The 14,029-nt window shown below is 49.6% G+C and overlaps 1 protein-coding gene across 1 annotated transcript; it reads right to left on the reverse strand.

Annotated features, from left to right (window-relative positions):
• Positions 1-201: 201 nt before the first annotated feature.
• On the reverse strand, positions 202-14,019 carry VIPAS39 (VPS33B interacting protein, apical-basolateral polarity regulator, spe-39 homolog). Its single transcript, XM_009280931.2, has 19 exons — positions 13,918-14,019; positions 13,337-13,436; positions 11,880-12,023; positions 10,836-10,874; positions 10,430-10,494; positions 7,712-7,768; positions 6,689-6,781; positions 5,974-6,007; positions 5,420-5,522; positions 5,304-5,331; positions 5,045-5,118; positions 4,412-4,487; positions 4,010-4,144; positions 3,410-3,451; positions 2,938-3,027; positions 2,455-2,541; positions 1,820-1,909; positions 1,407-1,511; positions 202-1,134 (listed from the first exon to the last, which is right to left on the reverse strand). Exons 6-19 carry the CDS (start codon positions 7,724-7,726, stop codon positions 1,114-1,116), a joined length of 993 nt encoding a protein of 330 aa, XP_009279206.2. The 5' UTR covers positions 7,727-7,768; positions 10,430-10,494; positions 10,836-10,874; positions 11,880-12,023; positions 13,337-13,436; positions 13,918-14,019; the 3' UTR covers positions 202-1,113.
• Between the last annotated feature and the right edge of the window lie 10 nt (positions 14,020-14,029).

A 14,029-nucleotide genomic window follows, 5' to 3' on the forward strand; every position in this document is an offset into this window, starting at 1 on the left:
TTAATTCATCTGTGCTGATGGCATTGAAGGTGTGAAATAAGGTACTGCTGCAAGCAAAGCCACTCCATGGTGGTATGCACTGTGCTTTTCAGGACATGAGAAAACACCCTGCATACTCACCTTGTGGGCGGTGTGGTAAATTGCTCAGGATTAGCACACAGAGTGACAAAGTGCTCAGTGTGGGAAGGAAATAAACAGCCCAAGGAGAAAGAGACAGCTTTATTTAAGGAATTGAAGTGAGGTCTGGAAGGATGAAGCCAGCAGTTGCCTGAGGAGTTGTGTTTCTGAGAAAGTGCAGTTCAATCCTTCCTGGCATAACACCCTCAGAGAAAAGAGCTGCTGGGGCCAGCAGGTTTGTGCCAACTGAGAGGGGTCCCTCCTTGCTCTCCATCCAACCCAGCAGGGCGCTGACCAGCTCCACACTAGGTGCCTGTTCTTCCCTGATAAAGAGACCTTCCAAGAGCTGCAGAGAGCCAGCACAAGGATACTGGCAGAGGCTGCTGTCCTGGCTCTCTGCAGGAGTTCATACAACACCTCTTCTAGGGTAAGCCAGAACAAACCAACAGAAAAAAAATGAGCTTTAAGGTGCAGCTGGTCCCTTCCCCCAACACACTCTTTGATGCAGGGAGAACACAGTCCAGTAGGCTTTACTCCAGCCACAGCCATGACTGGTGATGTCCAAGCCACCTTGAGTGTTACAGGGACTGGTCAGCACTGTCTGGTGGAGAGACCCACGAGCATGACTGACCTGTTCCTCTTGCAAGAATAAGCCCAGGCACCACCCAGAGCAAATGTAACCTTGCTGTGCCCAACAACTTCTCTCTGTAAACAAAAGCAATGCCTGGCTTACAGCCAAGTCAAAGAGAATCAGATTCCAAAAAGAATCAACCCTGGTGGATCAGTACCGTGGTTTTGCTGGCAACATTGGAGCAAGCAGCTGCCTTCAACCAGCCTGAATGCCACTGTCCCATAAGCCACGGGCACCCACTGTCACTGACGAACGTTGATCATGCAATGAGTAGTAACAGAGTTGCTCTGTTGGCACTGGACTGGGTTTTGCAGTTTCCTTTTTCACTGGCAAGGCAACGGCCAAGCAGGCTGCTTTGCGGGTGCTCAGTTCTTCCATCGGATTTGCTAAAGAGAGAACGAGACATGACTAACATCAATGCTGAACACAGAACCCTCAAGGGCCAAGTTAGCGAGTTCCAATCCCTGACAAGGACAACTATGGCCAGAGGGTGCTATTTCTATCAGCTTCACCCTTCATTCCTACGCTGACCACAACCCCAAACATAAGATTAGCTTCTCAGCAGGGATAAAAAGTATGCAGGACAGCTATGCTCTTACACCTAATCTACAGCCGTTTCTGATGAGAGTCTCTGGAAGAAGAAGTAGGCGTTTCTTACCACGTTGTTGAGAATGCTGTTTATCTTCTCTTCTTCTGCAGAGCCTCGCTCCACCTTGCATTTATATGCTGTCAGCTGGATGCGATCCTTTAGATCCCTGTACGTCTAGATAAACAGCAAAACCAGCCCCCAGTTGAGTGAAGAGGACACTTCCACAGTTAGATGGTGCCCTGTAGATGAGCAGGGCAACTCTTCAATCCCCCCTCAAGTTCCCACCACAGCACAAATGCTAGGAGCCACTCTCCTGGCTCATTTGGCTTCCACTGGGAACCCTATCACTGCTCCCAGGCCACAGGGATAAACAAACCTCACCAGGCATATGACAGCAGTGGCACATGGCAGAGCATGGGAAAGCTAGGGAGAAAAAGTAGGCTCTTGTCCCATCTTTCCACACACACACAGCAGGGACCTACCTCAATGACAACATCATGGCACTTGTATTTGGTGGCGAGGTTCAGCTGTGTCTCCACATCCTCCACCAGGCGCACATACTCCTGCAGCACCTGTGAGGAAAGGAAGAGTGTCTCAGCTCCCTTCTGCAGGTACCTCCTGCCTCATTCTCTCACCCCGGTCACAAAACCTTTCAAGGTCGCTGGTCACACAGACTTGACCCCTTCCTTCCTAAGGCAACAAGTGACCAGGACAAGACTGCTCAGGACCCCAGAGGCAGTAAAGCTTTGCTCACAAAGCTCAGAGTCCTAGGCTACCTCATACCTACGGATTGGGTTAACCATTGCCAGCCAGATTAAGCATAAGAAAAGTTAATGTAGCAAACAAAGGTGGCAATGAACTGTGGGGAGAGAGCTCCCAGACAACTCTGGGCCTGCTGTCGCTCCTGCAGTCAGACCTAGGACCCAGCCCTCACTACCACCCAGACTTCCTGCTGGTGCATGGGTTGCTCAGCTGAGTGCTGCGCCCACCTGGCAGAGCCAGCAGCTCGGCAAGCTGTTCTCCCACTCCCAGCTAGGAAGCAGCTCACTCGGGGAATCATTCACACCCCAAATCCCAACAAAGAGCAGGAGGACATAAGCAGCGGTTCCTTGCTCACCTGCACAGGAGCATTGTTCCTCTGCAAGATCTCCACCACCCGGTGGAAGCCAATAGGTGCCTTCTTCTTGGTGTAGCCCAGCCAGTTCTGAAATGAGAGCCAAACCCTGTGTTAATCCTAAAGGGCAATCCCTCCAGCCACAAGAAAATGTTTTTCCCCAGTGCCAGCAATGTACGCCACCAGTCACCACATGCACCACTGGCAGAGGCCTTCATGCAGTGGCTGGGTGCAGGTTGGCTGTGAACCCTTTGGTAACAGAGCACAAGAGCAGCCCCCTTCTCTGACCTTGTTGCTGCAGCCAAGCCAGGCCCAGCAGAGGTCTTAGGCAGGGAGAGGAGGAACATATTGCAACACCCTGCAGCAGAGGTACTGGGCCCCGCTGAAATAAAACCAGCCTGTCCGGTAACTCCAGAACAAGCCAACTATGAGTAGTAGATATCAGTACTTGGAACTGAGTCCCCAGCAAGTCTTTCCACAGCTCACCTTGGTGGTGAAGAGGGCATCCACATCATCCCAGGCTCGCAGCTTTGCACGGGCAGCCAGGGCAGTCAGCACATACTGCTTATCAGGAATCTGCAAGACAAAGCTGCAGTCAGAGCACTAGCACAGCTCAGAAGGCCTGTGTGGGTTGGACAGGAATGGCATCTGCCCCCAGCCCTGTCAGGACCCACACCAGCAGCCAGGCAAGGAGATGAAATGCTGCCTGAGGCCAGGGCCAGCACTGCAGAGAGCAGCAGGTGGGGATTTGCAAGTGCTGCTGCTGCCAGGGTCCACACGGCTCCCACTTGCCTTTCTGAGCCTCCAGAATGGCCCTGGCTCAAGGAGGATGCCATGCTCCCCTCCCTATCTCAGTGCTGAGCCCCTCAAACTCCTCCTACCCAGCCCCCTCGCTAAATACAATTTGGCTGCCCACATTTTCAGCTAGTGCTGCCACAACAGCAGAAGACTCATGTACCTTAAATGTTTTCTTCAGGTTGGTCGGGCTGCTGAACGTTCCCTAGAGAGAGCAGACAAGTCAGTGCAAATGCAGCAGGGCAGGCCACGGGAGAGGTTCAGACACCTGTTGTAAGGCATTTGCCTCGCACAGGGTGAATCTCCCCAAGTTTTTACTGCTTTTTGCTCATGTCAGTGCCACAGGAGGAGACAGCTGGCAGAAGAGAGCAACTATCCCACCCCATTAGCCCTCTGGTTTGGTTTCCCCTACATCCTCAACTGGTGCACCTCCAGCACTTCCAAGACCAGTATCACACATCTCAGCCTCATGGGATTAAGGGCCAATTCTGGCTCCTTGGAGCCAGAAGTAAAAGACAGTGGTTTCTAGGAGGCAACTCCTTGACAGGCTGTCCCAGGTTGAATGTCCCATCTTAGAGCACAAAAGAAGACTCCAAACTGGTCCCAGATGGACAAGGGGAGCTGGGTTCCTCTAGGTCTTTCTGAGGGATGAAATATGACCTCCCTCCCCTTCTTTCCTTAACGTGCCCCAGCTTAATCACCCCACATATTGAAGGCTACAGGGATGAGATGTAACCCTTCTCTTCTCCCACATCCTCCTCACCTCAGCCTCTGTGTAGTGGTAGAAACAGGAATAGAAGAGGGTGGTCACTAGTGGCATGTTGAGAATTGAAGCCTTGCGAGGATATTTCCGAAATATCTCTGACTGCCCAGCTGTCTCCAAGTGCCGATCATTGGCCTGCGGAAACAGGAAGACAGAGAGGGTGAACATGAGCCAGGGCAACTGCCTGACCTAGCTGTGGAATAGGCCTGGGGAGAGTGTTGTGATGCCATGAAGTCTCAGGTCTGGTATTTCACACATGTGCCTGGCACAGCAGCTTGGATAGCAGTTAAACTACACTAGCCAGGGCAGGCTGGTTAGATCCAAAGTGGTGTAAGTTAGGGACAGATAGAGATCTCGCAGCTAGTCCCAGTCATCTCCTGACCAGCAGGGAAGGTTTCATACCTCAATGATGATCTGTCGCTCCAACAGGGTATAATGGTCTTGGATGTGGGAGGTATCCTCAGCTGAAAATGGCAGCCTGGCCAGACATGGAGGAAGGAGACACTGTCAGCAGCTCTTAACACAGTACACTTAGAAGGATGCTCTTCTCTACCAAACATGCTCCTCACAGAGATGTGGAGAACACCTCCCATTCTCCCCAGCCTGAGTGGCTAGTAGGTACTCAAGCTCCTGCCCTGCTGCCCTCTCCAACTGGCTCTCTCCTAGACAGGCTCCAGAGAAGGAAAAATTATGTGGCATCTCTCACAGAACAACCTAAAGCTGATGCTACCAATTTCCTCAAGTGCTCAGGCACCCAAGCTTTCATCCTTCACAACCTGAAGGGTCAACGATCAGAAGGTCCCTGAAGCATTTTTGCCCCCAAGTAAGCAGCAAAAGCTGCTGGACTAGTGATCACCACAAATTCTTCCTCTCTGGTCTACGTTTTGTCCACAACACCCTACTCCCACTGAGGCAAAACCAACATCAGCTCTCAAACTACATAAGCTGTGGCACTGGGACAGAGGTCTCATTTTCTTTACTACCACCTTTTGTGAAGCACCCACATCCCTCCCACCCTCTTGCATTTTTTCTTACCCAATGCAGCCTTTCAGAAATTCCCTCCTTTTTTCTACATCCTGGATGTTCAAATGCTCCCGGTACTGGGACAGCTGGAGGGAGAGGGAAAAGCAGCACAGTCTATTCTCATGGATTTGGGAGATACAGGACTCCAGAGGGCAAAATGGGGATGCAAAGCTCTCGCCTGACTATCAGACACTCTGCAGCCAGCCTCCCCCTGCCCACTACACTCCCTCTTCACTGAGGAAAGAGAGCTTCTGCTCCTGGGAATACTCACAGCAACTTCCTCAGTCCTGTCTAGGAACCTGCAAAAGGGAATAAGCAACCATTAACTTGGAGGCAGGTTCCCAGCAGCGTGCTCAGCCCTGCCACAAGGCTGGGCAAGAGCCTCACCTGAGCAGATCCAGAAGCAACTTCTGCTCACCCGTCTCTTTGAGGAAATGGATCAGATGACACAAGGCCACCTGCCGCACCTCCAGCTCCCGAAACAAGATCTCTACAGGAGAGAGAGATATGTACAGGTGGGTAAAGTAAGTTAGCACTACCAAGCCAGAGGGGGCTAAGCATGGCGCATGGAGTTGCAAGCCATTGGCAGGATTTGACAACCTTATCCCATCTCAAAGCACAGTCTTGGAGGCTAGAGCACAGGAGAAGAGCTTGTTCACTAGGCTGCCAGCTGAATTCACAGCAGTGTGCTTCCTCTACAGATTCATTTTCATTTACCCCATCACCACTACCACCTACCACTGCTTAAAAGCTCCTCTCTGGGGCCTTCGTGGGCATCACCATCCCCCTTCCCATGTTACACTCGCTGCAAAAATATTTCATGCTCAGTAAAGCACCAATACTCCAGATGGTCTCTTTGTGACTTGCACCCAATGAAAGAACTAGCCCCTACGCCCTTATCTGAAACACACTACGGAAACCCTGGCCGCAGTCACACTTACCTCTCCTCAGCGTCCGTTTCAGGAATATCAGGACCTGTGAGCACAGAAAGGCAGCTCTCAGCTGACCAGATCAGTCTTCACCAGAATTAAGACAGACAGACAGCAAACTGGTCAAGGCCTTGGGAAGCTTTTGCAAAGGGCCTCTGAAGACACAGCTCTTACAGCACTGAACTGAATTCTGCTACCCACTAGACACAGGACAAGCAGTGAGCCAGGGCCACAGCTGCCTGGATGCCTGCCTAAGCTCCTACTCTGGAGCTTAGGTAAGTGAGACCAAGATGTACAAAGAAAAACCTTTCCATGAGAGATCCAAGGGCTTAAAAGACCTGGATGAGGGAAGCTCTGACACAGTCCCATGTTTGCTGCCTGATGCTTTGGAAGCCAGATAAACTGGAGAGGCCCCTCAAATCTTCTGTGCTGCAATAAGCAAATTAAACCTTGGCCTTCAAGAAGTTGCTGCAAAGATCTGTGAGGCTGAAGGATCAGGTTCCTTGTTATTACCCTGACATGAATTCTGCAGAACGGCAGGAAAGCCAGCAGGAATATGGAACTTCCCAGTCTCAAGCTTTAACACTTTTCAGTAACTTCTTGGTTTTAAGTAAGGAACAACCCCCTATCTTGCAAGATTAGATGGCCAACTGACTGCATTCACACAAGCACCCTCTATGGGGTCACCCAGGAAGTCCCAGCCCTATATGGCCCCAACAGGACTCACAGCTGTAATGACATTCCCATCATGCCCTGCCACAGCTTCATCCAAGAGCACCAGCTTGTCCTGCAGGGAGCGAAATCTCTCTAGAGAGCAGACCTGGAGATAGAAGAGGTGTAAGTAGGCATACGGGACTTCAGACAGTCCCCAGGCTGAACCAACCCCCAAGGTACTACCTATTCTTTCCCCATCAGCCCTTCAGCAACATGAATAACTGCCCTCCCAACCAGCGGAGAACTTCTCATTTAGCTGAAACCACATGCTGCATGATCCCTGGGAATCTGTCCACAGGGGTTGCAGAGTTAGCCCTCATTACTGCCTAGGCCAGGACAGCAGACATTGTACGTTCAGCACAAACACCCTTGTAACAAGGCAAAACTTCCCTGCACACCACAAACCATCAGCCCTGATAGAAGGGAACTCTGCAGGGCCCCTTCCGTGGAGGAGACCAGAAAAGTAGAGTTGTAAGACACTTCCTCCCTTCTTCTTAACCCATAATTGTGGCCTCTCTCAGCCTAGTTCACCTCAGCCTTTGAGGAAACACATGCAGAGTAAAACCACAAGCTCCTTGTGTGCTCACTGCAAATTGAGGCAGCTGAGACTAAGATTCCAGCTCCAGCGTAACCAAGATTGCTTCCGTCTTCCTCCCTCCATTTGCCACCAACTAAGAAGGGAAGTCAAGCCCCACACCCTTGGATTTTTTCTATAAACCCAGCCCCAGGGAGCAGAAAGGGTAGAGAGGGACACAGCAGTACAGATACCTCCTGTCAGAGCCTAGCTGAGGGGACGACTCAAGTAAACAACGCAATAAAACCCTGAAGGTCTCCTGCTTCTCCTGAGCCAGTGTGATCCCAGCACTGCCACCTGGCAAAGCAGCAAACAGGCAGAGCACCGTCCCTGCTAGATGCTGCAAGCAACATGGATCCCTGCTCTGCTCCCAGAACAGCCAGGAGCATAGCAAAGTGTAAAGCAGTTTAGGACCACCCACCCTCCGTCTCATGCAAGCAGGTGGGAGTAGAAAGTCCTTACCTTGCCCCTCTGCATTCGCCTGACTGTATCTTTGGGGCTCCAATCACTGCTGTAATCCTGCCACAAGAAAAATAAAGAGCTCTTGAGCCTCAAGAGGCCAGATCACGCCAGCAGTCTCCAAGCTGCTTTCCACTTGTGCTGGATCAGAGTGATGGCCCAGGTGTAGCTTCTCAGACTTATCATTCAGCTGCTCCAGGGGGGCTGTTGATAAGATGTGTCCCCACAGTGTTCAGGTGCAGGCGCTGGGCCCTCAGACTCTACATGCTGGTGGGGAGGGAAGCTAGAGGCTCAGATGTTAACATGGTCTTTCTATTGCCTCAGTAAAGTCCGACATCATATCCTTTATAAGAAGTGCATCTCAACAGGTTGTCCTCCTTGCAAATTAAAGCTCCAATGTTGCTTTCAGAAGGACAAACTACACGCAAAACTGACAAACCCAAAACTGAGGGGGAAGGAGTGAGTTTCTTGTTACAATTCAAACAGACCTGCTGGTGAGCCTTCCACAGCAGCGTGGAGAACACAGGGACAACAGCCTCAGGCAAGTGCCTGGAGAGTTGCACAGGACTAGTACAATGTAACAAGAGCACTGAAACCTGTAGGGAGACCATCTTAAGGTAATATGCTACCGCTGCTGCAATGACCATAAGTTCTTCCCCTGCAGACACTATGATCTGGAAGTGCTGGATAAAAAGTGGCAGTGGCCTGAGCCACTCCTGAACTCAGACTCCAAGAAGGCATCTAAGTCTTTGTGAGGCACTCGAGCCAGCAGCTTTAATTCAGCCTTCTGCCTCAAAAGAGCCTGAGAAAGGGAGTAACCAGAACCAGCTCTGAGGACACTGAATTTTAAATTCATTGAAGATTTATTAAAAGCCCAAATCTAAAGAAAAAAAGGGCTGACCCAGTCCAATCTAAAGAAAAAAGGGCTGACCCAGTCCTATTAATGGACCACTGCACACAAGTCTCTCAAGTCAATGTATAGCTGAGTGTCAAATGTCCTGAGCACCAGGGCTCCCTCCAGCACCTCTGGTCAGAGGCAGCTCCTCAGCCTGTCATTGTCAGGACACTGCTTCAAAGCTGCCACTAACTTTCCCTTCTTTGTTCCACCCCACTTACAATACTCCTGCCTGCTTTTAAGGGGCTGTACAACCCTTCTCCTTCCTGCTTCACTGCCTCTGCAGGCACAGAACAGAACACGACAGGGCACACTTACTTCTCCTGCTGTGCTTTCAGGAAGTGCTGCCTGTTAGGTTATGTGATTAATGGCTAATCAACATAAACACACCAACCTGGTGAGGATCAGATAGCCAAGGATAGGTGGAGAAAACCCGGTAACCTAATCAGTGCAATCTGAGCACACTGACTTGGCCAATCCTTGCCACCATCAAATGAGACAGATGAGGTCATTATCCATTGTGTAAAACCCTCCAAGATAAGTAAACCAAAGAAACCTTCCCTAAACACCATACAACACTAAAGAGGCACAGGACTTAGCATGAGACACAGGGGAAAGAGAATCCTGGAATGTTTTAAGAGGGTTGTGTAAATGTGTGAGGCTTGTTACAGAAGTTTACAGGAAAGACAAAAAGCAGGGAAAGGGAGGGATCAAAATTAATTGGGCAGGAACAAGCATGGGAAAATAGAGGGAAAAGGGGCCATAGGGTGCTAGCCAAATTTAAACAAGTGGCTAGTTAGTGTGCCTGTCTGACTGAGCCCTGCAATGGATCACTGCAGTCTGTCTTATATTCCTATTAAATTCTATATTTAACCATATTCTGTGTGGGTGGGCTCTCTATTCCAAGTGTATGCGTTCGTATGAACACTAGTGAACTTCAAGCTCAACCAGCCAGTGACTGAGTACCAGGAACCGGAATGGGACCGTGAACCCTAGGGGCTCAAGGGTCCAGGTGCCAGCAACAGGAGGAGACTGCGGTCTGGGATTCAGCTACAAAACAAACTGGATGTCTAAGACCAGCTACTGGAGAGTCCCATAGAGTGTGTGTATGTTCCACAAGTGGAATTCAATGCTGGTCAGACAGAAAGGAGGCTCAGGATCACGCTTGAGTGTTGTATGTTTATGTGTCTGTTAGTAAAGACATTGGTTTCTGTCTGTGTTAATCTGTGTGGGCAGCTGTGTTAGTATTGTGCATACCTGTATCTGTTGGGAATATGTGCTCAGTCCTGTTACTGGCTGGACGTGGGGACATAGAGCCACAACCTCACACCTAGTAGGAGGAATCCACCCAGTCCCAAAATCCACTAGATTCTGCAGCACCTAACACTGCCTATCTGGGAGAAGAACATTCCTGCCAACTGGAACCCCACCTCTGTGCAACTCCCTCTGTGCTGTCCCAGTGATTCATGAAAAAGAAATTTAGAAGACTTTAGATCTAAAAAATTTAAAAAGCACACATGATGCCAATTCATCTGACCCAGCATGAAAGCAACTTACAGGCAAAGCACTATTTAGAAATATTTTTCACAGGCTGCTGGGCCATTCATTAGGAGAAGGAGTAACTAAGACCCCCAGCAAAGCTCCCTACTTCTGAGCAAAAGCAGAGAACACCTAAATTACTGTGAGGCTGCATTTTGCAGTCCTATTCCCTGCATTGCCCTCTGCTGTCTGAAGTAGTGATTAATCACTTCCCATGAAACCAATAGAGTAAGAAGTTCTCCCGGCAGTACTCTGATCTCAGCACACTACAAACACAGGCTGCTCACCTTGTACTCAGCTTTCGGTCTGCGCAGCTCTGGGGCGTAGTTTTTAACTCCTGTGTCAGAGAGGGCTGAGAGGGAAAGGCAAGCTGAGTAGCACATCAAATCCTGATTCACACCCACTTCCAAAACTGCCCTTTTCTTGGTTTTCATGGTAGAAGACCCAAACTCAAGCACCAAATGGCAATACAAAGTTGCTCTAATCCCAACAGGCATCAGTTGTACATAAGCAGATTACCCCAAACCATCATGCCAACGCTTTTGCTTCTTTACTGAATGACTTTCAGACAACCCATGATTCAGTTTCTCTTTCTGCAACATAAGGAAGATGACACTTCCCTTTTTTTTGGAAATGTTTTGTTTTACGTAAATCTGCACCCCTCCCAAAATGAGGCAGGGATTCAAAACTTACCATCTGAAAGGCACTGGAAACTTGGAAGTTTGTTTCGTCCTGAAATCAAAATAAACACTCATGAGAGACTGTCTCTTCACCAGCAACATCTCTTGCAGAGGGAACACAAGCCTAGACTGCAAGCCAGTGTGCTGCAGCTGTGCCACTGTAGAACAAGCCACTCTGTATAGTGATTCACACTACACTGGCATAGCTGGAGCTCACCTGCCTGCAGTCTAAGGCTTTGAAGTTGCCTGTGGCATCACAAACCATATCACACCCTGGCCCTATCTGCCCTCTTGTTCCTGAGGCCAGGAGAGGTTAGAGAGCCTGAATTCACTCATCTACCTGCAGAGCAGAGGCTCAAGCACACAGCACTGCTTAGGCCATGGCAACATGGACAGCTGCATTCACCAGGGCTGTGATTTGGATGCCTTTCATTATCACTGTATTATCAAAGTTGAGAGTAAAAAACCACCCCAGAGAAAGAGAGGCAAAGTAAAAGCTGGTTTGTCGTCTGGCTGTGAGACAACAGAGCTGAACTCTTGCAAGCTGTGTAAGTCTCCCCATGGCCTGCTGCGCGGTTCCCCCCATAACCAGCTATGCTACCACTGCTGCTACCACGTGTTTGCTGAACCAACTATAACATCAACAGCAGCCAGCTGAGCTCCAAATAAAGGATAATCAACCTGTCTTCTCTACAGTACTGAAGATCAAACGAAGGCCACATGGGTCAAGCCAGTCCCTTTGTAGCCTGCTTTTTTCCACCATGCAAACAGATTGCTGTATAGTGCTATGCTCTACCTTGCTGTTCTGTGGAACCTGGCTTTTAAGAAGCCATAATCTCAAAAGCCCCTCCCATACCACAGGAGCATGCGATCTTCTGCACAAGACAGTCTCTAATTTCTGACCAGTGAGAGATACACTCCCACACTGAGGAGAGATCAGAGCTTTCCTGTTTTGCCATACACTTAAGAGAAGACAATTTACATAAGAAAACACAACTGCCCCTTGACACTCTTGAGGGAAAACCCATTTGTCCATATTGTATATGAGGAACCTCACCTTTGAATAGGCTGCTTAGGGAGTAGGAGGAAACTTGTTTGGGAAAAGCAGCATAGGAGGAAGAGCCCTTCTGTAGGCTGGAGTCTCGGCCCTCCAGCAAGCTAGTGCTGCTGGAGGCTGTCTCTTTGATTGACCAGGAGATACCTATGTGCAGACAGAGGTCATTTATAACAGAGAAAGAGAAAACCAGTCTATAAAGAATGATCTTACAGCACAACAGGAACGTTACCAAGTGTGTCCTGGTCAGTTCTGCATGAGTACATCCTGATAACTTTGACCCTCAGCACTAAGTAGATGCAGTGCACAGAATCCCAATCTCGTGTAGTACTGCTTGTGAAACAGTTGCGCATTGTCCTCCAAAAATGGTTGATTTCAGCAATGTTGTACAGCTGGTTATGGCTTATATAAAAAAAATGCACAGACCACCCAGCATTTCTATGTTGTTGCATGGGGTAAAGCATAATCCTTGCTCTAAAGGTACAGAGCAAGACAGAGAATCCCTGGCTTACCTCAAATTACAGAAGCATAAGAGCATACCTTCCTTAACACTGGAAAACTAAGATAGTTTTCCTCCCCACACAGACAAAACAGCTAACAATGTGCAGACGCTGCTGGCAACAGTGCATATGTCTCCCTCCTGCTTGTTCGAGACACAGTTTTCCCTTCTTTTCACGCAGCTGCACAACACACACATTTTAGGACAGGGTGATAGAGCAAAAAAGCCGATAGGTAGAGACCTTGGGTGGGAAAAGAAATGGCCTGAACCAGAGGGAGGAGCTACAGCATAGGACAAGAAGAATAGACTCTTTGAAGGTCCTCTGGGTGATCCAAATGTAAATTTTCACTGTTTGGCACTGGCTAGCGAGTGCCACATATTCTGAGGGTCGTGAACTCTAAAGCGTGGCAGACAGCATCGTGTGCAGGTCATGAGCTTGCTCCCATCATCACTAGAAATGCATTTGCTTAATGCTTACAATTCTCTTTCAAACTTCAAGCATAAGAGTCAGTCTATAAACACACACTAAACCTTGGAATATCTCCTTAAAGTGCTGTGGGGACAAAGCACAGACAACTTTAAATGGTGACATTTCAGGCAGCAGTGTGAAGGTAATGATCACCTAGAATCCTGCAGGCCAGCTGAGCATGATGGATATTAAGCCATAACCTCCAAAATATCTGCTCTAAGCTGGGCTACATATTGGGAAAAACACAGTGAATTCCCTCCACTTGTCTGCACTCTTCTTTACGTAATTTGGGCTTCTGCTCACTCTCTTTTCAGTGGACCGACACAGGTAAATCAAGTGGCTCACAACGTGATCTAAGGAGACTAGAATTAGATTAGATATGCAGGATTAGATAGCAAGTAGTACTACTGACCTCGACTAAATGACATGACTTAAGCTGTAATTTTAAATTGCCTCTGTCTCAAGGATAACTTGCAGTACTTCTGCACTTACTTCCCACAGGTTCTCCGCTCCAGCTGACCCTCTCAAGGTCGTCATCATCATCATCGACAATGTCCCGAAGGCTATTCACCGCCCGTTTGGATTCCTTTAGCTATGGACAAAAGAAAGAGCTTGTATAAAGACCACCAGTGTTGCAGAGTGCGCTTTGTTTCCTATTACCCTCAAACAGTCTCAGAGCTTTGAATACAGCTTCCACTGCCTCTTCTGGAGGAGACATCTTACGCCTGTAGGTGTTCAACAGACACAGCAGCCCTTCCTCACCACTGGGAATCGAAAGGCCACCAACACCTACACAGACACTGACAGCTCAACCAGCAGGAGATACATTTTGGTGCATGGGTGAGGAGCCACGGTCCTAATGAGATTTCGGATTGGCTACCATGGGGGCGAGACGGGAGCACTTGGTGGCCTCCACACAGGGCAGAAGGCAAGCAATCACCCCACCCACGAAGCACAGACCCCCAGCGCGGCGCGGGGCCGAGGCCTGGGCTGAGACGGCCACGGGGAGGCCTGCTCGGGGGGGGTCTCACGCCGGGCCGCGGCGCCCCGGCAGACCCGGGGTCGGACCCTACCTGTGACAGCTCGTCATCCTCGTCGTCGAAGGTGAAGGCCCGGAACTTGGAGCTGTGCCAGTACTCCTCCTCGTCCGCCCTCGCCCTTCTGCAACGGCACCGCACGGCACGG

The sequence above is a fragment of the Aptenodytes forsteri genome, unplaced genomic scaffold (genome assembly GCF_000699145.1).
Source record: "Aptenodytes forsteri isolate BGI_AS27 unplaced genomic scaffold, ASM69914v1 Scaffold193, whole genome shotgun sequence".
In the NCBI taxonomy this organism is placed as follows: Eukaryota; Metazoa; Chordata; class Aves; order Sphenisciformes; family Spheniscidae; genus Aptenodytes; species Aptenodytes forsteri.